The 24,228-nt window shown below is 46.4% G+C and overlaps 1 protein-coding gene across 1 annotated transcript in view; it reads left to right on the forward strand.

Moving 5' to 3' along the window:
- CAMSAP2 (calmodulin regulated spectrin associated protein family member 2) overlaps positions 1-17,034 on the forward strand; it is a 97,832-nt gene extending 80,798 nt beyond the window's left edge. The window contains exons 8-17 of the mRNA XM_059998806.2: positions 225-309; positions 3,140-3,222; positions 3,490-3,559; positions 3,876-6,048; positions 8,730-8,866; positions 9,478-9,698; positions 11,714-11,786; positions 12,538-12,653; positions 14,190-14,308; positions 14,945-17,034. Coding sequence (XP_059854789.1) covers positions 225-309; positions 3,140-3,222; positions 3,490-3,559; positions 3,876-6,048; positions 8,730-8,866; positions 9,478-9,698; positions 11,714-11,786; positions 12,538-12,653; positions 14,190-14,308; positions 14,945-15,250 — 3,383 coding nt within the window. The 3' untranslated portion in view covers positions 15,251-17,034. The remainder of the gene's footprint in view (positions 1-224; positions 310-3,139; positions 3,223-3,489; positions 3,560-3,875; positions 6,049-8,729; positions 8,867-9,477; positions 9,699-11,713; positions 11,787-12,537; positions 12,654-14,189; positions 14,309-14,944) is intronic.
- Positions 17,035-24,228: the final 7,194 nt, after the last annotated feature.

Below are 24,228 nucleotides of genomic sequence, written 5' to 3' on the forward strand. Positions count from 1 at the left end.
GTCAAGTGGATTTTTTAAGCCAGAACACTTCCAAGAACAGTTTAAAGAAAATCTGTCCTTTTGAAAATTATTTAAGGAGAAAATTAAATATGCTAAGATTTCTCTATAAGTAATAAGGAAAATTGTGGTTAAACTTAAACATTTATTTGTGGCTCATAATTCCTGAAGCAGTGTTGGAAACATGCTAACTATGTAATTCTGAGGGTTTTTTTCCTTTCCTGTAGCTGAACCTGTGGACGATCTGCCCTCAGATCCTGTCTTAACTGCTGCCCAGAGAAACGCCTTGGACAGCTCTGACTTCACCCCAAGGTAGAGTCCAGAACATCGATTCCATTCACTCAGGAAATCAAAATCTTATTACATTAGAGTTTTTAAAGTTTCAGTTGGACTTTGAACTAAGTACGTTTCAATTAACTTACCCTATTAAAGCCTGTTTTAACATCACCGTAATTGAAATTTTACACTGAAATGAATGTTTCATAAATAGGCTTTTACGAATCGCACTGAAAGGTGGGAAGGTCCAAGTAATCGGCCTAAAACTAAACTTTTGCTGCATAACTTGTTTATAATTGAGATTATATGACGCTTAAACGACAGGTAGCTCTTAGGCCAGGGGGAGATTTTTTAATTTTCCATTTTTTAATAATTTTTTAATCTTTGAGGCAGTTTTCCCTACTGTTTTGTTTGCTGGTTACTGTAGCTATTCATAGAGCACAGTGGAATATTTATTGTCCTGTTGAATCTTTATCTCATGCTTTAGTTCTTAGTATCAGGAACTGAACTGGAAGCAAAGTAAACATTTAATAGCCGGGTAATCCTGACTTCTGACCCAAGTATGTGATAGAGACATTAATTTGTTTAAAACTGTCTTTCAGCAGATCCTATAAGCACTTTTAATGCGTATTTACTAGAACCTAAAATGTGTATTGACTTTGGGCTCCCTAACTTACCTGATTTTTATTTTAAGTTTAAAACGGATGTATTTGGGGATTTTTTTTTTTTTTTTAGAAATTCAAGCAGATCTATTAAAAATACATTTTAAAAATTATGAGTAAGAAATTGAATCTTTCTGCATGAAATATGAACTTGTACTGAAGTTGTCACCCCCTCCTCACATCTAAGAAGTTTCTCTCTCCACTGTGTGCTAATGAGCACGGACAGAACCCTTACATTACTCTTACTGCCTTCGGTAGGGCTTCTTAGCGCTGTGAACTTCTCATCTCGCTAAGTATTTCCTTCAGATTAAGAAGGCATTTTCCTTCCCTTACCCTCTGATTGACTCCTATAAATTTTCTTACTTCCACTAAGTTTTCTATTTCGTAACCACCCCTGAGATTTACCACAAAGGGATTAGGTTAGAGTGTGGCTGATCCAGGAGCGTCTCTGTTTTATCCCGTCGGAAACTTCTTTGTACACGCTACTTCCTCAGTGCTTTCCTGGGTCGGTTGGATAGTGGCATTTCCTTCCCTGAAAATTTAGAAAACACTCAGTATTCTGGGTCGTAACTCTTGTACTGTTAAATCTTTAAAACCTCTGAAACTTTCCAGTTAAAGACTAGGTTATTCCATGATTATTATTTCTAGGAACTTGAGTGGACGACCTTCCACCTTTCTGACACTGGGAAATGTCTTAAGATTCTCTGGAAGACTCATTCCTTCTCTGTCTCTCAGATATCTGAGTGGCTACCTTTTTCCTTTCTCCCAGCAGAAGAACTTCCTATAACCAGATGGATGTCTGAATCCTTTTCCTTGAAGAGTCATTGTGTAATCCTTTCATTTCTATGAGTTTCCATATGGTCCATTTGTAGTTCTCCCATTGTAGAACTTTTGGGGAAGGATTCAAGGATTTCTGCTCTTCCTGGGAATAATGCAGCCACATTTACAAATGTTATCGCACCTGAATGGTGACCTTACGAGGAAAAAAAGCCAAAGGAAGAAGACAGCAAAGCCAGACGTTGGTAGCAGCTACTGCACACGCTTGGCTACTAACCTGTACGGGAATCACCCCACATCAAAATCCTCTGTGCAGGCGTGAAGTAAGGCAACTGTAGGAAGGTACCACGGTTTAGCCATTTCTTGGGGAAGAAGAAAAGAGTGAACCTATTTTAATAACTGAACTTGCATCTCTTCAGGATTATGCTCCTGTTGTAGATGTAGGAAGGGTAGAGGTTGTGGAAAGGCTACTGGAGCGGGGATGAGAGAGACGGACGAGACAGGGAGCAGCGTGGGGTCCTCTCCCCGGGTTTCCCAGGAAACGACCCAGGACGCCAGTGAGAGGAAACTGATGTGCGGGGCAGGGGCGGGGGCTGTGGGAGCTAAGCAACAGCGAAGGTGTGCACGTGCTCCGGGCGTTGCTGCTTCTGGAAAGCTCGTGAATTAAGCTTTCATTAAATAATAAGAACGCAGCATTGTGGCTTACCTTTGTATCCTTTAGCTGCTTGTCCACCTTCGCAGTTTGCATTAGCCGAGAGGTAGTGTGGTCGCAGAGGGCTGCAGAGGTCACGGCGTCCTGCTCCCAGCTTAGGCTCAGCCCATTGGGCTCGGGATGCTTAGTTCCACCTGCTACAAGGTAGGCCGTGGTGGACTGAAAACGTAGAAAAAGAAAAACTAAGTTGTAGCCAAATGTCGTCAGAAACTGAGAAGTAGACTGTGTGATCGCTGCATTAACTGGAACAGGGTGGAGTTAAATCAGAAGAAATGTAAATGTTAAAGACGTGCAGACTGCCCGCGAGCAGGGGGTGCCAGGCTCTTTCACAAGGATTCATCATTCCTGTACTTTTAGAGATTGAGATTCGACCAGAATACTGCAAGTTGACGACTTGACTTTAATTCTCAGTCTTTCTATTTGTAAAATGAAAATAATGTGCCGTATCTTGTCTCATAAGGACGTTGAGCTGTACATGAAAGTAGTGTTTCAAGCTCTTGGGCTAAAAGACATAAAATACATAGAGATACATATAATCACCGCCATTCTTTGGTTTAAACACTATATTATGTTTCCTTATTATTTTTTTTTTTTCACTTAGGATGGAGAGTCGGAAGTGACAGTGTTGTTTCCGACTTCAGCTGTTGTATCTAAAATTTATATGCAAGAGCTAGACACTTTATGACATTTGATTGACGTGTATTTTACGTTGCAGTGGGGAAGGAGCTGCGCTTACACACTCTCGTCCTCATTTGCCTTCTAGACACTCACGTCCCCAAGCTCATCCTTCAGCCTCAGGTAATGTATTTGAAAAAGCCTAGGAAAATGCCATTTAAGTGGTTAACTAGAAAATGATTGAGAATAAATGTGAATAAAAGTATCCAGTTCTTTTTTCTAAAAAGTGTTACATATGACACAGTAAAAGGGCTGCTTCTCTATGCTTGCTTTTAACAAAATGATCTTTATTTCTCCACATGTACTTACCTTATGTGAAATCTGTTAAATTATTGTAAGTTAAATTTTTTTAACATGATTTCAATGACTTTTACTTTTATGCATTTGAAGGAGGAATAAGAAGGTCTTCATCTATGTCCTATGTTGACGGCTTCATAGGGACATGGCCCAAGGAGAAAAGGTACACAGAGACTTGCTTTTAGTGTACTCACCTTCTCAAGAACTGCTCATCCCCCGCCCCCACCCCCTTGTTAGCCAGATTGCAATTTAATTAGTACCTGCATTTGAAAAGGGCAACGTGGGCCGATGATAGAGTGAGCAAAGGGGCCAAATGTGCCGGGTGGCCCGACAGACTTACCCTCGCCTTGAGGACAATGTGCTTATGAGAAATGGGAAAGGAAGGAAGCATAATTTCAAATAACTGTTGCTGTTCAGTGATATCAGATTGTTTCCTTTCTGGGATTATTTAAAGATTTTCTCTTTAATTTTTTTTTTAGATCATCAGTGCATGGCGTTTCATTTGATATTTCTTTCGATAAAGAAAGTAGTATACAGAGATCCACTCCAAACCAAGGAATCACTCGTTCTATTAGTAATGAAGGACTTACTCTGAACAACAGTCGTGTATCCAAGAACATTAGGAAAAATCTGTCCTTCAAGCCAGTAAATGGGGAGGAGGGAGCAGGAAGCATTGAAGAAGAACTTCAGGTGGGCTCTCACGGCCACCTGATGGCCTACGTGCCCCTAAACACAAACGAAGTAGGTTCTAAGCAGAACATGGCTCACAGGCTTCCGAATGGAGCTCTGCAGAGCAGGGTGCTCCTCGATGAGTTCGGCAGTCAGGTCGGGACCCCCAGCATCGAAGAGGCGTTACAGATAATCCACGACACCGAGCAGCCTGCCCACACCCCTCGGCCGGACCAGCTTGCCAACGGCTTCTTCCTCCACAGCCAGGACGTGGGCGTCCTGAACTGCAGCGTCCCGCGCAGCCAGTCCAGTCCCGAGAGCATGGCGGACACGAAAGGCGCCTCGAGCCCCGTCACTGACAACACGGAGGTGGACACGGGGATCCACGTCCCTTCAGAGGACATTCCGGAAACTATGGATGAAGACTCTTCCCTGAGAGACTACACCGTGAGTCTGGACTCTGACGTGGACGACACATCCAAATTCCTCCAGGACTACAACCCCAGAGAGGCCTTGAGTCCCTGTCCCAGCACCGTCAGCACCAAGTCCCAGCCCGGTAGCAGCGCCTCCTCCAGTTCCGGCGTGAAGATGACCAGCTTTGCCGAACAGAAGTTCAGGAAGCTGAATCACACCGACGGAAAAAGCAGCGGCAGCAGTTCTCAGAAGACCACGCCGGAGGGCTCGGAGCTCAACATCCCTCACGTGGTGGCCTGGGCACAGACCCCAGAGGACACGGGCCTTCCGCACGGCCGCGACACCACGCAGCTGCTGGCCTCCGAGGTGGTGCATCTCAGGATGAAGCTGGAGGAGAAACGGCGGGCCATCGAGGCCCAGAAGAAGAAGATGGAGGCCGCGTTCACCAAGCAGAGGCAGAAGATGGGGCGGACGGCCTTTCTCACCGTGGTGAAAAGGAAAGGGGACGGCCCCTCCCCGCCCCGGGAGGAGGCGGCTGGCGCGGAAGACGGGAAAGTGTACGCGGAGCGGCCGCCGGAGAAGGAGCCACAGAAGGCGAACGGGCCGAGGAGCGGGTCCCCGGCGGACCCCAAGGAGGGCACGGAGAGCCCCGTGGGCAGGTGGCCGCCGTCCCCGAGTGCGCCCGGCGACCCCGAGGGGCCGTGGAGCCCGGCCTGCCCCGCGGAGGAGCCGCCGCAGGACGGCGAGCTGCTGGAGCACACGCGCTCCATCGAGAGGCTCAACGCCTCCCTGCTCGTCCTGCAGCGGGAGATGCAGCGCCTGGCGCTGCAGCAGGAGCTGCTGATGCACATGCGCGAGCAGCAGGCCTGGGTCATCTCCCCACCCCCGCCCTCTCCGCACCGGCCGGCCCGCGCAGGGAAGCCCCACCGGCCGCCGGCCGAAGCCCCCCGCCCTGCCCACCCGTCTCCGCAGCCCGCTGCCAGGAAGAGCGCCTCCTTCTCCGTCAAAACTCAGAGAACTCCCAGGCCAAATGAATTGAAACTCACGCCCTTGCACCGAACGCTGACGCCCCCTCGCTCTGTGGACAGCCTCCCTCGGCTCAGGAGGTTCTCCCCGAGTCAGGTCCCCATTCAGACCAGGTCCTTCGTGTGCTTGGGGGGCGGCGGAGAGCCGGAAGCGAAGGAGTCCGGACGCAAGGAGGGAGCGGAGGACGAGGAGGGGGAGGAGGAGGGGGAGGGCTCCACGGGCCCTCGGGAGCAGCACGGGCACATCCCGGAGGACGAGGAGGCGCAGGCTCCGCCCCCTGCGGCTCCCGAGGGCCTGGCGCGGCCCGCCACGGAGACCGCGTGGCCCACCCGGAGCGAGGACCGCGTGAGTCAGCCTGCAGAGCCTCCTTGCAGACCTGCCTTCCCACCCGCTGCTCCTAAAAGTGCTAATCTGATTGAAGTCTCCCTCTCAGATTTGAAAGCCCCTGAAAAGGCTGATGTATCTGTTGAAAAATATGACGGAGAAAGTGATAAAGAACCAGTTGATGACGACCAGAAAGTATGCTGTGGATTCTTCTTCAAGGTAAAGCCGACCCGCGTGGCCCAGGCCTCTTCGCCGGTGGGTGTTTTCAGTCGGCGCGCTTGCTGCCTTAGCAGCCGCCCTTCTCGTTCCAGGTCTGCCATTAACCCTAAAATGTGTTCTGGCCCGCCCCTGGTGGACTGCGGTTCTGTTCGGGCACACTGGTTTCTAGAACAGTCCTCCTTTCATCACATCGTGGTACATGTTTAGACGTGCTGTTTCTGTCCCTCTGACTCTCTCACTTTCACCAAAGCCTTTTGAAAACCAAGTGATTCACACTCTTCCAAAAGGTGTTCAGTGGCCACTTTGTAAAAAGCTCATAACTTGGCATTGCATGTGAGTCTGTTTTAGTTTATTTTCTTAATACTGACCATCTTCCCTTGTATGTATTGTTTTTTAAAAAATCTTTTGAAAACTGACCAGACAGACTCGTGCAAGGTGAAACATTTAAAAGTATAATTGGAGCAGTTGTCACTGAAATAGCTTCTCTAGAAGCATTGGCGAAGGTGTAGCCTATGACCCCTAATCTCAGGGTCGGTGTTGGGTGTGACATGTGTTTAAACAATACTACAGCCAACTAACACAAATACTGAGCAGGATCACCTCGTGATGGTAAGATCTTGAAATTTATCATAGATATTAGAACCAGAAAAGCCTAATATTATTTAAAAATGTTTCTCCTGTCATCCCTTTTTTCATCTTTACATTTTTCCAAATTCCCTATAGGGAATAATATAGGGTTCTTTATAATCAGAAACATGTATATGTGTGCTACTCATGTTTCTCTTTTTAGTTAAGGGACTAAAGTAAATAGGTTGTGATCCTGAATAGCTCCACAATTGGGAATATAGATAGGAAGACAGCACTCAGTGGCAACAGTTTATAATTTCGGGTTTTAAATGAAACGTACAGCAGTCCTATTAGGGTCAAAACCCGCGAATACTGAAGTGGTTACAATTGCTAGTTTTACTTAGGATCATTAAATATTGGAACCTGGTAACTTACTTTGAAGTTGGTCATAGAGAGATGGCCCTCTCGGCCCTTTTTAATGTTTAGAAATTTGAATGTGGGTTGTCTTTTGTCTCTTAACCGTGTAGAACTACTATTTTTTTTTAATAGGCTGCTACTGTAGACAGTAATAGATGTGTTTAATTTTAGAGACCTTGCTACCTCTGCTCCTGCAGAGAAAGGAGAACAGAGGGGCATCCTTGGGTGTAAAACGTACAGTCCATCTCTACCCTCGTTTCCTCACTTCAGTTTTCACTGCCCAGTACTCCCCCCTTGGACCGTGGTCATAGCTCATTCACGGGGCTCCCTGCCTCTGTCATGGTCCCATTCGTCACACTACCACTTGGTAGCATAACTCGACAGAGTCTCTTAGAGTTGCCTGTTGGATAAACTTAAACCCCTCAGCATGTATTCAGGGGCCTTTCACAGACTGATCCAAGCCTGTTGGTCCACCCTCTCCCCCCATAACTCTGTTTGGGATGTTTTGTAACACTAACTTCAGGCCTCATCTGTTTGCTGCAGCCTTTCATGATTCCTTGGGTAGATGTGAATATGTTCTCCTCTGGGTCTCTTGTATCCTAAACATCCTCATAGTAATGCTGCTGACCCAGAATTTCCAACTACCTTGTGATTTGCTTCTGTTACGATTTCTCTTAGACTGTGAACTCCTAGAGACACTGCATGTCCTTATCCCCAGAGCATAGTAAAGTGCCTGGCAAATTGCAGTGTGTGTAGTTTGTTTGACACAGACGTGTGAATGTTTGGACTGACTGTTTGAAGGGTATCTTCTGACTTTCTCCATTCAGAGTTCATCTCTCTCTGGGTTTCTGTGCAAAGCACCTTGTTTGTACCTCTTCCCCGTGGGATCTAGAAGCTCCTTAACCTAAGGTGCCCTATCTTTTTCATATTTTAGTATCTGTAATGTCTGACACTATGTTGTGAATGTATTAGACACGCAGGAAACACTTGTTGAACTAATAAGCAAGGCATCCTTACGACAGGGAACCACTTCTACAGCTGGTTACTTTCCTGACTTCTGAGCTCCCTGAGCGTTCAGGTAGAAGCTGGGGCAGGCTCAGGACACCTACAGGTCATAAACTAGCTCTGGGGTTAGGAGTATAAGTATGCTCGTCTTCTCTTCAAAGGAAAAACCTGTGGTATAGTTCAGAACCCAGCAAGCAAACTGTCAGGACCTCAACTTTTTAAAAAAAATCATGGAGCAATAGCTTCATTTATGTGATACAGCTTTGGGTAGCTAATTTTTTTGATGCTTTTACTTGAGTTTTCTATATTAAGCATTATTTAAATACAATTTAAATGCAGTTTTAAAAATTGTGGGGAAACTCTCCGCTCTATCAGTTATTTATCAGGGCCCAAAAAAACTTTGTCTTTTTTTTTCCTTTTTATGTTGTTCTTTGCTAACTTCCTAAGTTTTGAAAACATGTAATCAAAGAAGTTTGTGTCCTCTGTTACTTGATAAAAGTATTACCACTTTAATTCATTTCTCCCCTCATAATTTTGGAACATGTGCATCTATGGTGCGGTTGGAGTGAGCTTCACTAGACAGTTTGGAGTTTCAGTTATTAAGAGTGACCCCTCCATGTGGCCACAAGCATTGAACGTGAGGATATTGGTGCCTCAGATGTTTCCTCTTTCTCAATGACATTCACTCTTAGGATGATCAAAAAGCAGAAAATGATATGGCCATGAAACGGGCAGCTTTGTTGGAGAAACGATTAAGAAGGGAGAAAGAGACCCAGCTGCGGAAGCAACAGCTGGAAGCTGAGATGGAGCACAAGAAAGAGGAGACCAGGTGGGGGCCGCTGCGCGGGGTCCGTGGGAGGTGGTGCCCCCCTGACTCTTGTTAACGGTGTTTAGGGACCTTTGCAGAATATAGAGACGACGCTGATTTGGGGTGCTTTTCAGAAGTTATTTTCCCAAAGTGTTACTTGGTTGCATATTTTTATCCTGAGTTTGAGGCATCTTAAAGTTCTCCAGAAACATTAATTGAAAGTAATTTTCCACACACACACGCATTTTTTAAGTACTTACTTATTAATGGTATATTTAAGTGACCTAAATGATCTCAAGTACCTTTTTTTTTTTTTTTTTTTTTTTTGCGGTACGCGGGCCTCTCACTGTTGTGGCCTCTCCCGTTGCGGAGCACAGGCTCCGGACGCGCAGGCCGAGCGGCCATGGCTCACGGGCCTAGCTGCTCTGCGGCATGTGGGATCTTCCCAGACCGGGGCATGAACCCGCGTCCCCTGCATCGGCAGGCGGACTTTCAACCACTGCGCCACCAGGGAAGCCCTCAAGTACATTTTAAATGAACCAGTTTCCCAGGGGCTGAATCATTCTTCCTTCTCACGTAAGCGCACACCTGACAGTATTGTGCACAAAGAAATGTACCCGCTTGTTTCCTAGGCGTAAAACCGAGGAAGAACGTCAGAAGAAGGAGGATGAGCGAGCCCGCCGGGAGTTCATCCGGCAGGAGTACCTGAGGCGCAAGCAGCTGAAGCTCATGGAAGACATGGACACGGTCATCAAACCTCGGCCTCAGGGAGCAAAGCAGAAAAAGCAGCGGCCGAAGTCTATCCACAGAGACCACATTGAATCCCCCAAAACACCCATAAAAGGTCCTCCAGGTAACACGTGCATTGTGAGGAGTCTGTTCATAGCCACAGCAGCCCGGGCAGTCACGCTGGCAGGGGGTGCTCGGGGCTGAACTGCACACTCCCTGTGTGCAGAACCAGAACGAGCAGAGGATGCTTCCGGTGACTTGAGTGTATTATGTGTGCGTGCATATGGCCAACAGAGCAAACGCAGGGGCTGAACATCCAGCTTAAACACTAACCTGGCAGGGAGCTCGCCCGCAGACGTCAGCTCCCTGGATCATTAACTGCCCTTTCTGTACTGGTAAATTGAAGGATAAGCATTGTGTGCCAGGAATGTGTACAGAACATGTCAGTAGAACCAGGAATATAAGATCAGGAGTTCATGAGTCCCTCCTTTAAGATATAAATGGTCAAAAATCCAAATTTATAATTTCTGGAGTTGAGATAATATTTTTTTCTAAATTCAACATGCATATTCTTATTTTTTTAATGTTTACTTTATTAAAACTAAATGCCATGGAAAATTTTAGAGAATTCCTAGAGTAATTCTAAAACTGAAGGAAAATAACATAACATTGACTGTTTAAAGAGACCTCTAATGCTCACAGACATAGAAAACAAACTTATGGTTACCAAAGGGGAAAAGGGACAGGGTGGGTGAGATAAAGTAGGAGTTTGGGATTAACAGGTACACACTACTATATATAAAATAGAGAACCAACAAGGACCTACTGTACAGCACAGGGAACTATATTCAGTATCTTGTAATAGACTTATAATGGAAAAGAATCTGAAAAAGAATGTGTGTGTGTGTGTATATATATATATATATATATATATATATATATATATATATAAAAATATAATATATAAGTGAATCACTTTGCTATACACCAGAAACTAACACAACATTGTAAATTAACTATACTTCAGTTCAAAAAATAAAGAGAACTCTACCTTTTCTAGTCAGTGAAAATTTTTGATACCCGGTATTGGCTGAAATTAATAAATTAATTTTCTACCTGGTAATTAGATACTCCTAAATATATTTTATTCTTCTTGTTGATTTCTTTGTTAATTTTTCTTATTGTTAACTTCTTCCTTATAATCACTGTATTATATCTCATATTACCACGTTGTTTCTGGAATAAATCCTAACAGCAATTAATTTTGTCATTATTTCTTTTTTTTTTCTTCCAGCCTTATTGAGATATAATTAGCATACAGCACTGTATAAGTTTAAGATGTACAGTATAATGATCTGACTTACATACATCATGAAATGATGACCACAGTAAATTTACCGAACATCCATCATCTGATCTCGTATAGATACAACATTAAAGGAGAAGAAAAACATGTTTGTTCCTTGTGATGAGAACTCCTAGGATTTACTCTTAGCAGTTTTCGTGTCATATATCACACAGCAGTGTTAGATAAATTATAAACCGTAATCGTCTTGCTGTACATCACATCCCCAGGACTGTTTGTCTTGTAACTGGAAGTTGTACCTTTCCACCACCTTCTTCCAGTTCCCCCTCCCTCCCCCCACCTCTGGTAACCACAAATCTGATCTCTTTATCTATGAGTTGGTTTGTTTGTTGAAGTATAATTGACCTACAACACTGTGTTAGTTCCTGTTACACAACATAGTGATTCATTTGATGTTTCCATACGTTTCAAAATGATCACCAGGGTTAGTCTAGTTACCACCTGTCACTGTACAAAGATATTACACGGTTATTGACTATGTTCCCCACCCTGTACATTTCATCCCCGTGACTCATTTATCTTCCAGCTGGAAGTTTGTACCTCTTAATTCCTCACTTATTTCATTATTTCTCAAAAGTAGTTCCTTGCTCATTTTGAATAAATTGTGCGTACATGCATGCAAGCATATTATGCATCTAAAAAGGAAAAGAAACTGCGTGAGCTCCGTTTTCATATGCTGGTGTTGCCTAATGAGCAGACTCTTTTCCAGTTGTTCCTTTTGAATTTCTAATCTTGTTTTTATTCAGGATCACAAATTTATCGTGTCTTTTCAGTCTCTAGCCTTTCTTTGGCGTCACTGAACACAGGCGACAGCGAGAGTGTGCATTCAGGCAGGAGGACCCCGAGGTAAGTTGCAGCGTAAGCGTTTTCATAGAAAACGTTACGTTGTATTTCCCAGTGAACGGACCATAGTCACAAATGTTTATAAGTGTTGCTCGCTAGGAGAGTTTGGGTTTCTGTTAAAAGAAATTTATATGTAAAGAGGTCTGTTCATCTTTCAGTTTCTTATCCTGCAGAATTTTAGAATTATGACACCAATAAGACATTAACCGTAATTGTACATCAGTCGTTGCCACTACGATTGTGATATAATCATGGTAAAAACAGAAAGTACCTCATCGGTATAGTGCCGGCCTCTAGTTTTCTTCCCCTTTAGAATAATTCCAAAGTAAGGAATTATTGCTCGTGACTTAGGAAAGATCTCTTTTGTACGCTGTCTCTTTCTTTCTCTAGGATATATGTACCTTAGAAGCTAAAAATCAGTATTTCATTATTTTATACTATAACACCCATATACAGAAAAGAGCGTTTCTAGGGACAGTCATCAGCTCTGAGCTCTGATCTTTGTATCACCACCCCACTGCGTTAATTGCCGATTGTCATGTGGACAAACCATTCATTCTGTCATTCAGCAGACACTTAGGGAGTGCCTGCTGAGTTCTCAGGACTTGGATGTATAGCTGTGAATGAGACGAAGTTATCACCGTCCTCTTGTTTTAAAGCCTCTGGGTTGAGTGTGTTTGGTGCTCACGTATACCCTTCTGAACCCCAAATGTTTTTCTCTATCTGAGGCATTAAAATGTTATTTATTATTTAGATCAGAGTCTGTAGAAGGCTTCTTGTCCCCAAGCCGTTGTGGCAGTAGAAATGGCGAGAAGGACTGGGAGAACGCTTCGACCACTTCTTCTGTGGCTTCTGGAACAGAGTACACAGGTCAGTGCCTGTGCATTTTTAGGGAAACAGTTTAACATGGGGCTGAGACTAACCGCAGGCTGTGCTAAGAAAGGTTCACTGATTTGCCTCTTGGTCTAAACACGGAAGACTGATCCGAAACAGTGAACGCAGGTGGTCGCTTTCAGGTAAGTCGGTTTCAGTGATATGGTTTGTCCCAGAAGAATTAAGGTAAGTTTCTAAAAGGTAGTAGCACCACTTAACACCTCGTTCCTCTACTTCTCCCTTAAAAATGCAGGCCGTTTCTGTGTTGTGGTTTGGGTTTGAAGAAGTTTTAGAGAGGGTCCCTCAGCAGTGCATCGGTCCTGAGTACTGGGAACAGCTAGAGTCCACCAAGCCCCTGCTCTAACGCTGGGATTTCAGTATCTGGAACAGTGCGTCTTGAAAAAATGTTGAGAGGCTCTAGAAGACATGGGAATGCATTGGGTCTAGGAGGGCACCCAGCCTTGCACGTCCCCGTCAGGCCCGCCTCCAGCCTCTGTTTGCAGAGGTGTTATTGAAGGAAAAGCTCATGGAATGGAAAGTAGGTAAGAACTAAAGAAAAGAAGCAGGAGAGGAAATGTGAGCGCCCTGGAGAGGTAGGTGGGAGGACAGGAGAAGTGCGGAGGAGCAGAGACCGCCCGCGTCCCGCCTGCATCCGTGTGGCCCTGGAAGTGGCCCCCAAAGGCCCCGGGAGGCAAAGCTGGCTGACTTGGTGTGAGCTTTCCCTCCCTGTTCTATGGCTTCTACGACAGCCCCGTTCAGCAGCGTGTCAGCCTTCAAGGCCAGCTTAATGGCCGTGTTGCAGCACCGCTGGGAGCCCAGAGCTGCAGGCCTGCGGCACGCACCTGACCAGCTCAGACCAGCTCACGGGCTGACTGTAAAATTCCAGGAATTATGCGGCTGCAGAACAATTGCTGGCCCTGAGTCAGCCACGGTAGGAGTAGTTTACTCTAGAAATAGGTAAAGGTCAGGGCTCATGTTTTTTCTTTCCCAAAGAACCAGTTTCTCGGCACACTACCGAGGGCCTTTCGGGGCAGAGCTGAGTTAGTGTGAGGGGGAGGGAGCCTGCCAACACACGGCCCTTCACGAGCGCGAATGTGCCAGCAAAGTGGCAGAAAGGGTTTCTGTGCTTTACAGACACCGTTGTGAAAAAAAAAATGCTAAGAAAAAACCCCAGAGGTGCGGAAGAAGAAGAAGATGAAGCTTTTTCTTGTCTTTTAAAAGCTAAAGTTACTTGCGGTCCCATTGTGCGTTAAGCTCACCAATCACCTTACCAAACCCGAGAAAGAGGGGAAACGGGCAGTGCGACGATCACAGCAAGGCCCGCGAAGGCCCCCAGGGGTGTCCCTGGGGATGCAGCAGTGCTCTGACCTGCTCTGACCGCTGCAGAGCAGCCAGAGGCCCTCAGGCACAGAATGTGGTTTTCCATCACAGAGTTTAATCAGCGTAGGGACAGCCGCATCGTTTAAACACAGTCGTATTTCTGACGTAGGAATGCTGTTTTTGTTTTATTACTGTTATTAAATTCTGCCACAGGACCAAAGCTCTTCAAAGAACCCAGTGCAAAGTCCAATAAGCACATAATACAAAATGCTTTAGCGCATTGCTGTTTGGCTGGAAAAGTAAATGAAGGTCAGAAGAAAAAGATACTGGAGGTAAGCGTGTCTGCATGAAAATTAGACTTGGCAACACTGTAAAACTGTCGGAGTCTTCTCTTTCAGTTCAGGAGGAAATGCTCTTCAGGGGACTCCTAGAATTTCAATAGCATATGAAAGATCTGTCAACTATGTTCTCATTGTTAGACCGAGTTTACTTTCAAACGGGATTCTGGAAGACCGCAGATTTTATTAAAGACTAGGCATAGACTTAAGATGATAATATAAAATTATAAATTATTTTCTTGCCCAGAGTCACTCATTCACGTTTCATAAATGCAGATAACGTGATCTGCCTTTTTTAAAATGAAGCTCTGTTGCGAAGGAGATGGCCAGTGCCTGCTTGTTAGTGGTAGAGACAGTTTGACTGAGACCGAGAGTTAGCAGACCCTGCAGCCCTTTTAAGTCCCTCCGGGATTACAATTCCGGCACAGCCAACAGGACCTCAGCGGTAAGGTCTCTGCACACATCTCAATCCCCGTGTGCTAGACGTGGATTGCATGCCTCATTTCGGCTACTAAGAACTTATATTTTAAATTACATGTCGTAAAAACTGGCCAAGAAATGTAACACAGTTATATAAATTATATTCAGCAAAATGTTTAAGGGCTTTTATTTTTGTTTCTTATCCTAAAGGAGATGGAGAAGTCAGATGCCAACAACTTCCTAATCTTGTTCCGGGATTCAGGCTGCCAGTTCAGGTCTTTGTACACTTACTGCCCAGAGACTGAAGAGATTAATAAGCTGACTGGGATAGGCCCTAAATCTATCACTAAAAAGATGATCGAGGGCCTTTACAAATATAATTCTGACAGGAAACAGTTCAGCCACATCCCCGCTAAAACTTTATCTGCCAGTGTTGATGCCATTACCATTCACAGCCATTTATGGCAGACCAAGAGACCAGTGACGCCCAAGAAACTTTTGCCCACTAAAGCATAGGAACCGGGAAATACTCGCTTCAGAACATTCATGCTAAATTTGCACTTCATCTTTCCTGCCTATAGAAAACCTTTCTAATTGCCAACAGACTTTTATTAATTGAAACTGGACATCCAGCTCTGTTGTCATGACAACTGGAATGTAGACCGCAGTGCTTGGAGTGCAGGAGGACCCACACGGGTGATAGGCCAGGCGGTGACGCGCTGTCCAGCTCACAGGTGGAGGTTCGCCTGCTCGGTATTCGATACATCGAAGCACTGAGTTCTCATATGGACACTAGTTGAAATACGGCTAAGATTACGAATTGTGTGTTTTGTTTGTTGCTTTTTTTTTAAAGAACTTTTTAACGTACATGCCTGTCTTCAGATGGTTTATTTTGCTGTTTTTCTCTGCTGGGGGTTTGTCCCAAGATACCTTTGTATTTTGTTTCACGTGGAGATCATGCGAGTAGGAAATAGGCCTTCAGAGGTAACTTGCGTCTTTCTTAGGACGCCGAGAGAAACACTAGTGTTTAGCTTTACAGCAACCCTCATGTTTTAATGGTGTTAGAGCATTTGCAAGAATTATTCTGCTGAGTATTTACAATTCCATATTTATTATTCACTCAAGTATTAATGTTTCTCTATTAAATAAGAGGAGAAGTCGTGAAGAGCTGCTATAGGTTCACTTAAACCACATGAGCTTAACCAAGAAGATGTTATAAGAAGTTGCTGATTAAATCAGTGCTGTTTTTACACCACTTCTGGCCAACTCAGAATAATTTGGATTGTTCTTTTAACAAAAAGGCTTTCTATCTCTCTGAAAGTATGTCACTTTATAAGCTGGCGGAAGTGAAGGACACTTGGAGAATAGTCTCGGAATCAGAGGATGTAAGACTTCCTGCCATGAGTTCTCAAGAGGTCTTTACATTATATTTATAACTGATATAAAAAATTATATTTAGAATTTTTAAACATGTACAAAGGGCTACGTTTTAATTTTAAAATAGCTTCACATTCTTTTGCTTACGTTGAGTTTTTCTTCTTCTTTATCCTTTTCAAGTGGTTCAGCTTAGATTAAGTACACACTTGAAATCTTCTCTATGTGGTCTTTGTTCCTTTAACAGTGTATACCAGAGGGTTAGTTGGGGAAAAACTTCATTCTCAGGAAAAGACTTGAATGATTCTGTGACCCTGTTATGTTTCAGTGTTGTGACAACCGTGTAAACTTAGAGGGAAAGACAGTATTGTAGCATATATGAGATGTGTAGTCTGTTTTCTTTCACGGGAAGTAGAGACTAAAATTTATACATTTCTCTAACTGAGTTGTTTAGAGAAATAACTAATATCTCATATGATGTATTTACTTATTTTTTAAAAAGAGTAGGAATGAGATGTCCCTGAACTGTACTTTTCTATTATTATAAGGCCTTTAGGCATCAGTGCATCTGGGTTGTCAACATTTTCTCAAATGCTGTCAATATTTTACTGTAATTTATGTCCTTATATTTATGTATATTTGTTAAAACTGTAAAAAAAAAAAAAATTCACAGATTTTTTTCCAGTACCTGTGCAAGATATATGTGTAGCTCAGAACTATTTGTGATCTACTGTTTGCATGTAAGAGACCAGGATATATGTAACTCTTATATTTTACGTGTATACATACTGTGTATATAATATATGGAGATTTAAACTGGGGGACTGCACATGTTACCTTTCAGACAACCGTTTCTATCACAATGAGAAGGAAATGATTGTCAAATACATGTTTAGATTGACTAGTTTTAAAAAAAAAAAAAGTAAGTGAATCTAATCAAAATGTGGTAAATAATAGAGACAAAAGGAGAATTAATAAGCATTCTACATTACTAAATTTGTTCTTTTCGATCAATTAAATTTCCTTTATCAAAGCAATCTTCTTGGTGACATTACTTGGCCATTAAATTTTTTTAAATTGGCTGCCAGACAATGGAGGAACCGACTATGTAAAACCGGACAGGACCACCCTTTATTCTCAAATTTGTGTGTGTCCAGCGATGTCCACAGTGTCTAAAGGTAGAATGTGAATGTTGCCACAGAAGTTCCTCGCTCTCAGTATGTTTTGCTTTCTTCATGCGGAAAGAATATGGATCTATTTAAGTCTGCAGATCTTTTTTAAATTATGTTTTGAAAATTATACACATGAAAATTACGCTACTTCATACAGTCTGGAGATATCCGTCCACCCTATTGAAACACATTGGTGCTTCTCTTCATTGGAGGGTCACGTTATTAGGACAATTATTCAGTTACGTTTGCCAAACAGACCCGTAACGGTTACCAGTGCGGCCTGTCAGATTCTGCCACGTGACACAGCCTTGGAAAGCTTTTCATTCCTCTCGGCTTTTCCCTTTTGCTTTCGAACGACTGTTAACCGTTTTTATTTGGCTGTTTTTAAAGCCGAATTCAGCTTTTTAATGTGGTTTCATGGGCACTTCGGGCGGTGCAGTGTCTGGTGTGCTTACCGTGCGCCCCGGAGCATCGCTTACAGGTTTTTTACGATGCTGTGCTGTAAAGGACTGTCCTATTTGCTACTTCCTGGTACCGTGTAGTTTTTCCCCTTTCATTTGAATAAAAGCATGGCACCAAATGACCTTTTCTGTTTCTTGAATAAAATACGGGTTTTGGGGGTAATATTTGAACTTGAGGGCTTCCCTGGTGGCGCAGTTGTTGAGAGTCCGCCTGCCGATGCAGGGGACGCAGGTTCGTGCCCCGGTCCGGGAAGATCCCACATGCCGCGGAGCGGCTGGGCCCGTGAGCCATGGCCGCTGAGCCTGCGCGTCCGGAGCCTGCGCTCCGCAACGGGAGAGGCCACAGCGGTGAGAGGCCCGCGTACCGCAAAAAAAAAAAAAAAAAAAAAAAAAAAATTTGAACTTGGGCAAACTCATCATATTGTTTTTCCTATCTCTTCACCTCTGTTTACATTGAACAGTTGAGATATTCATAAGAGGCCACTAACACTAGATGTTGTTTGAACCCTGACTTAGGCAGTGCTGAAAGTCTGTTGCCTTCCGTGCTCGGCTCAGACGGTCTGTGTGGTGGCGTGTAAGTGTTTGTGCTCGTCCCACACTAATTTTGTCCGTGTTGCTTCACTTCCTTCTGGTGAGTTAGTAATCGTGTCAGAACTAACCCTCTGTACCTTTGGAACTGAACGGCTGCTGAGGCGACCCCCTCACCGCCTACCCCGCCGTCTCTGGCAGCGATGGGAAGCCAGGTCTTGGCCATTATTCTCTAAGTTTCACTTTGATTTTGCTGATTCTCCTCGTTCAGAGCAGAGCAGTTAAAAAAAAGAAAGATCTAACAACCGGTTAACAACAACAGAAATCCTTCCCGCATAATTCCACACCTGAAGAAATGTCTGCGGTTGCCAAGCCCAAGTGCGTCCTCCGCCTTTGGTCCTTTGACAGGACACTCGGGCCTCAGCACGGAGTTGCGCTTCCATTTTCAAAACTGAAAGTATTTAACCGTGAGACTCAGGCGACACTAGAGAAGCGTGCGCAAACCGTGGTGCCCGGGAGTGCGCCCCCTGGCCTGGCTCATTGGGAGTCCTTACTCAGGGCAGAGGAAGGTAGCCTGGTGGATAGGAACAGGCGCCTTTATTTCGTAACCTGTCCACGCGGAGAGATAACAGCAAAGGGAACACGGCTGTGAGGCTCTGACCTAGGGATCGGGCGTGAGTTTGAAGCTCTGCCCTCCCTCAGAATCACGGGTGCTTAAAAAGTAGACCTGCATCTCCTTAAAATGGCAGTTTTGCTTCTCAGAGACACATGAGAAATTAACTATTTGTGTCATTTGGGGGGTACGTCAGCTGCTCTTCACGTCGGGGCTCTAGAACCTCGTCTCGGTGGCCCGCTCTCTCCGGGTTCCCTTCCACGTGCCCCAACAAGAGTGAGTTCCTATTTATGTCGGAAAGAAAGAAAAAAAGGATTTTTTTACTTTCCATTGAAGAGGGTAAAGGCAACTGAGTTAACAGAAACGTATTTTAAGGCCCGCGAAGGGTTTTTGTGGGGTTTTTTTACCATACGAAGCGAAGCCACTGTGGAACCTCAGCTCCTGATGCATTTATTCTGCTCCACCCCAGTCTGTGGCTTGAGGTGGTTGAATCCTCGCCCTCCTTCAGGAGCATCTGCTGGGGTGCGAAGCACCGCAGGCTGAAGACACAGGGGGGCGCGTGTCGCTGACAGTTACACTCGGCTGCGGTGGTTCTCGTCGATGTGAGAAAGGAAACGTGGCTCTCAGCCCCGACCAAGCAGAAACCGTCCCCTTTCACATCGCCTGAGGACTTGAAGGGTCCTCTGACGTGCTCTCCGTGGAGACGCGAGCATTGACATCTCCATTTTACAGACGAGGGTGCCGAGGCCTTGGAAGGTTAGTGACTCTGTCAGGGACACAAAGCTAAGAAGTGGCGGCGTCCCAGCCGGCGTGTCAGCCTGGGGATTTCAGGTCCCCTCCCCGCCCGGGCCACACGGGGCAGCCTTTCCCACTGCCGTAGGTGCTGTGGCGTGAAAAGACAACGCAGTCTGACGGTTGCAAAAGGCGGTCACACATTCACCGGCGGTGGGGAACAGCCCTTAGGGTTGAGGTGGGCTTCCCTCTGGTGCCCAGTTCTCCAAACATCCACACAGCAGCAGCAGCTAAAACCAGCCGAGTGTGTTCCCGTGGCCTTGAATACCTGGATTCACAAGGATGGGAAGACGGAGCGATCGCGAGTGTACTGGAGATAAACGAAGCCTGCCAACAGGTTGACTACACGTATCGGGGAAAGAGTCGTCAGGTGCGAGGGTCACCACGGTAGGGTCCCTTCCGTCAGGGAGCTCGACTGCCTCCAGGCAGACGCACTCAGGCCTTGAAAACAGCTGGTAGAGTCTCTACTGTGATGGGGGCAAGCGAGTCCTTTTCTCCTTAACGGCAGCAAGTTCAGTCTCATGAAAGCCAGTTTTGTAAGGAACATAAGACGGTCCTACAGTATTAGCTGTAGGACGCGCGTGCAACGTGGTCTCAGACCTGAATTTTGAGTCGCCGTAAGGGCCTACTTTTACGACCACGGCCCTTCAGCAAGGTAGCGGCTTGTAAACTGCACCCTCTTGACTTGGAGCCAGAGGCAGCCACTGTGTTGCCCGTCCCACGTCCCACAGGGTGTGAAGGTGGCGGAGCGCGGGGCCCCGGGGGAGCACACAGCTGTGCCTGCGGACACTGGAAGTCTGTGCTTACATCCCTGACCCTGCGATCCGTGTGTAAACATAACAGTGCTGAGTCAGTATTCGCCAGGTGAGTCAGTGGAGGCCCGGAATTGAAAATCAGACCCAGACCTAGTCTGGTCTCTGCTGGGCCACCCCTGCTTTCCTACTAAAGATATTTCTGCCCTCAAAGTAAGAACCCTGCGTTGGCTTTCCCGCTCTGACCCCTCCGGTTCACACAGCATTCCCTGGGACCCGGGGGCAGCTCGAAATTCCAAACTGCCGGGTCATCACGACGGTGACCTTCTGACCTTCTCTCTGGGCCCCCATCTTCCCCCCGCGAGTTATGGGCCTGTCTCAGAGCTCCGCACTCCCCGACGCCCACCCCAGGCCCTGCTCACCCCCTGCCCTCCTTCGGGGCCTCCAGCCCCTCAGGGTCCCGGCCCCCCACGCCCCGCCCGCCGCCACCATCCGTCTGACCTGTCCCCTGGAAGTTCACGGCCATCCCCAGCTCAACCTGCTCAGGAACCGAACAGCAAACCTCCCAGTGGAACCAACTCCCTCCTGGCAGCCTCCAGCCACCAAGGCCGAAACCTTCAAGAGCATCCTTTCCTCCTTCCCCCGTGCAGCACGGAAGGCACCCAGGCCCGGACCCCCGTCACGTGTCCCATCCTCGCCTCCCTCCGCCCCCAGTCTCCTGTCAGGCGGCTCTCGCAGGTGAGCCTCGGGTCCCGATGCATCTCGAGTGTCTCCCCGCCACAACCCCGGGGCCGCCTCGCCTGGGCCCGTACCTCGCCTCGGGAGCCCTCCCCAGCCGGCCGGGTCACTGTCATGGCAACCGGCAGGGAGATCCCCAGTAGACACCGCGAAAAGAAGACAGTCTGACATTCCGAGGTAAGTCATCAAGGTACTCGTAGAAAAGGTCAAACTGTAAGGACGGTCTTGGGCTTATCTTAACTCCTCTTGTGTCTGTCGAGCTGCGGGGAGGATGGTGCTGGGGTGACTGTGACCCCTCGGCGCTGGGGCCACTCAGGACATCACCCCGCTTATCACGTTGCCCCCGACGCAGTCCTCTTCTCTGCGAGGCCGCCCCGCTGCCCGCACCCGGGACAGGATGCCGCGGGCTGCCTCGAGTCATGCTGATTCATGTGGTAGAATTCATCCTCTCCAGTAACGTTGAGAGCGGTTCTCAGGGAAGCAGGGCGTCATTTTCTTCTTGTCTTTTGTTACCTGACAGGTGGGGCATCCACCCCGTGGTAAGAGGGGCAGGACGGGGTGGGAAGGGCAGGGTCAGATGGGAAGGGCAGGGTCGGGCAGGATGGGGTGGGAAGGGCAGGGTCACAGAACCAAGAGAGCCGCCCCCCAACCCCCACCCCGCTCCAGTTCCTACTGAAATGACTAGAAATGTGCACCCACTTTCCCACTCCAGCTTTCAGTGAAATCACTGGAAAGTAATGGCAGGTCCTAGCGAGCAGCCTGTGTGGGCTGAGTAATGGCTACCGAGAGCTGTGACTTCCTTTCCAAACACGTTCTGGGGTCCTGGTCCTGCCGAGGGACTTCCCTGCCGCCCATCTGTCAGGTTCCTGCCGCCTTGTGTGCGCCCCGGCCATGGAGGGGATGGAGTCTCCCTTTCCTTGAAAGCCACCCTCCGCCCCCGACCCCCACCCCCACCCCCACCCCCGACCCGCAGGCTGGCAGTGAGGTCGCAGCCCTGAGGTGCTTTCACTCTGAGTCACCTCGGCGCACCTGGGGTACACTGATGCCCCTTCCCCGCCACCCAGGTTTATTTCCTGAGAGTTTCTGAAACAGTCGAGCATGTGACACAGTGCTCGGCCGGCAGCCAGGGTGGGGCCCCTCGGCTGGGCAGGCTGCAGGGCAGGGGCAGGACCGCCGCCTTCCTTCCCTGGACACCCCTCCCTGCCCTGCACACGCACACAGGCACACATGCTCGGATGCACACACGCGCATGCACAATGCACACACAGGTACACACACGGGCCGTTAACCCGTCGACCGCAGAACTGGCAAAATGCCACCTGTCTGCCTCAGCCCCGTCAGCATCTGCAGCAGAAGCCCCCTCACCCCGTGGAGTTCACCACCCATGAGCCCAGGCCCAGGGACCTGTGGTGGTCAGGTCTACAAGCCCCCAGATGGGGATGATCCCTTGGTAGTTCCCCAGAGCAATTCCAAATCATTACCCACCACCCACTCTGTGCACAGAAAGCAAAGAGGGGATGGGGCTGGGGGAAGCTGAGCCTGGCAGCTCCGGGTGGGGGGGAGCCCTTGACCCCCCTGCTCAGACCCTGCTGGAGGGGGGCCTTCCCCAGGGCTCTCTGATGTGATCCTCACCCGCTCAGGGAGACCCTCTCCCGCCCGCTCTAAGACACAGGAACTGGAGCCCAGCTGCACACAACTGTCAAGTTATAAAACTGACGTGGGAGCCAAACTCAGGTCAGTAACAATCTGACCCGTTTGTTCACTGGCCAGAAGCAGACACTCGGACATAGCGTGTGAGGTGTGTACATGATGAACTTGACATCACAACACAGCAGGGTTTTTAAAAATACTTTTAATTTAGTGGTGTTGGGGAATTTCGACAGAAATCTAAAAAGAATGACCACACTCTAGGTGGATTAAAAAAGATACAAAATTTTAACAAGAATAGAATTGAATGTTTTTAGATCATCAAAGAGAAGATAACATTCTAAACTCTGAAACTGCTAAAAGCAACAAATGACTATGGAAATGTAAAACAAAAAATTAAAAATCGCTAAGAAAAAGGTCTGGAAAAATATTTAAACCAAATGGGACAATGGTTTATCCTAAATAAAATAGTCCATACACATTAATAAGAAATACAAAAGATTATAATAGATAAATGTCTGAAAGATGTAATTAGGCTGTTCACATAAGAGGAATTACATCTAGAAAGATTTTCAGTCTTATTTTTTCAAAGAAATGTAGATTTAAATGAGGTACCATTTGACCTCATTACCTATTAAAGTGGAAAAATATATTTTACTGATGAATGTCTCTAACAAGATTGCACTGAACCCGTACCCTCCTACAATGCCAGGTGATTACTGATCACTGCAAGCATTTGTATCAAGCCAGGAAAATGCTTATAGCCTTTGACCTTCACGAGGGCATTTATACCCTGAAAACAGTGAAAGAAGAAAAAAGCTAAAAGTGCAGTTACTCATTACAAATCTCTATAACAGCAAAAAATACTGCAAACAACCTAAATGTCCAATATTAAGGGATCAGAAAATTCAGCAACATAGAAGAATGTGAATTTGCATGAATTGAGAAAAGCAGACTATAGAACAGGGCACATTCTGATGACATACATGCCTCTGAAACAGTTGTGTAAAATCTATGTACGTGGAGAACATCTGAAATGGAATGTTGACAAAACAGAAAACCCAAGAATAATGGGATTACAGACGAATTCTCCACTTCTGAAAATGTCTTTCACTGGTAGGAAAGAAATTCACCACGTCATGCTTCACGAGGGCTGGGACGCCTTTTCTTATTCCACGTTCTGCGACGTGACTGTGGTTTTTATGACGAAAAAGGCGAGATAATTTTCAAAATTTTTCCAAAAGAGTTAAGATGATTATTTGTACAGAAAAATTAACATTGAGGGGGGAAGTGGTAAGGGCTTAAATATACAGCCCATAAAGGGCCAGAAATAAAAATGCTCCTGGAAGCCATCTAGTTCAAAGCGTCGGATATTTACTTATTAAGTATCTCCTCTGATCTCAGGCTTGTACCAGTC

Source organism: Delphinus delphis, chromosome 1, assembly GCF_949987515.2.
Source record: "Delphinus delphis chromosome 1, mDelDel1.2, whole genome shotgun sequence".
NCBI classification, from domain to species: domain Eukaryota; kingdom Metazoa; phylum Chordata; class Mammalia; order Artiodactyla; family Delphinidae; genus Delphinus; species Delphinus delphis.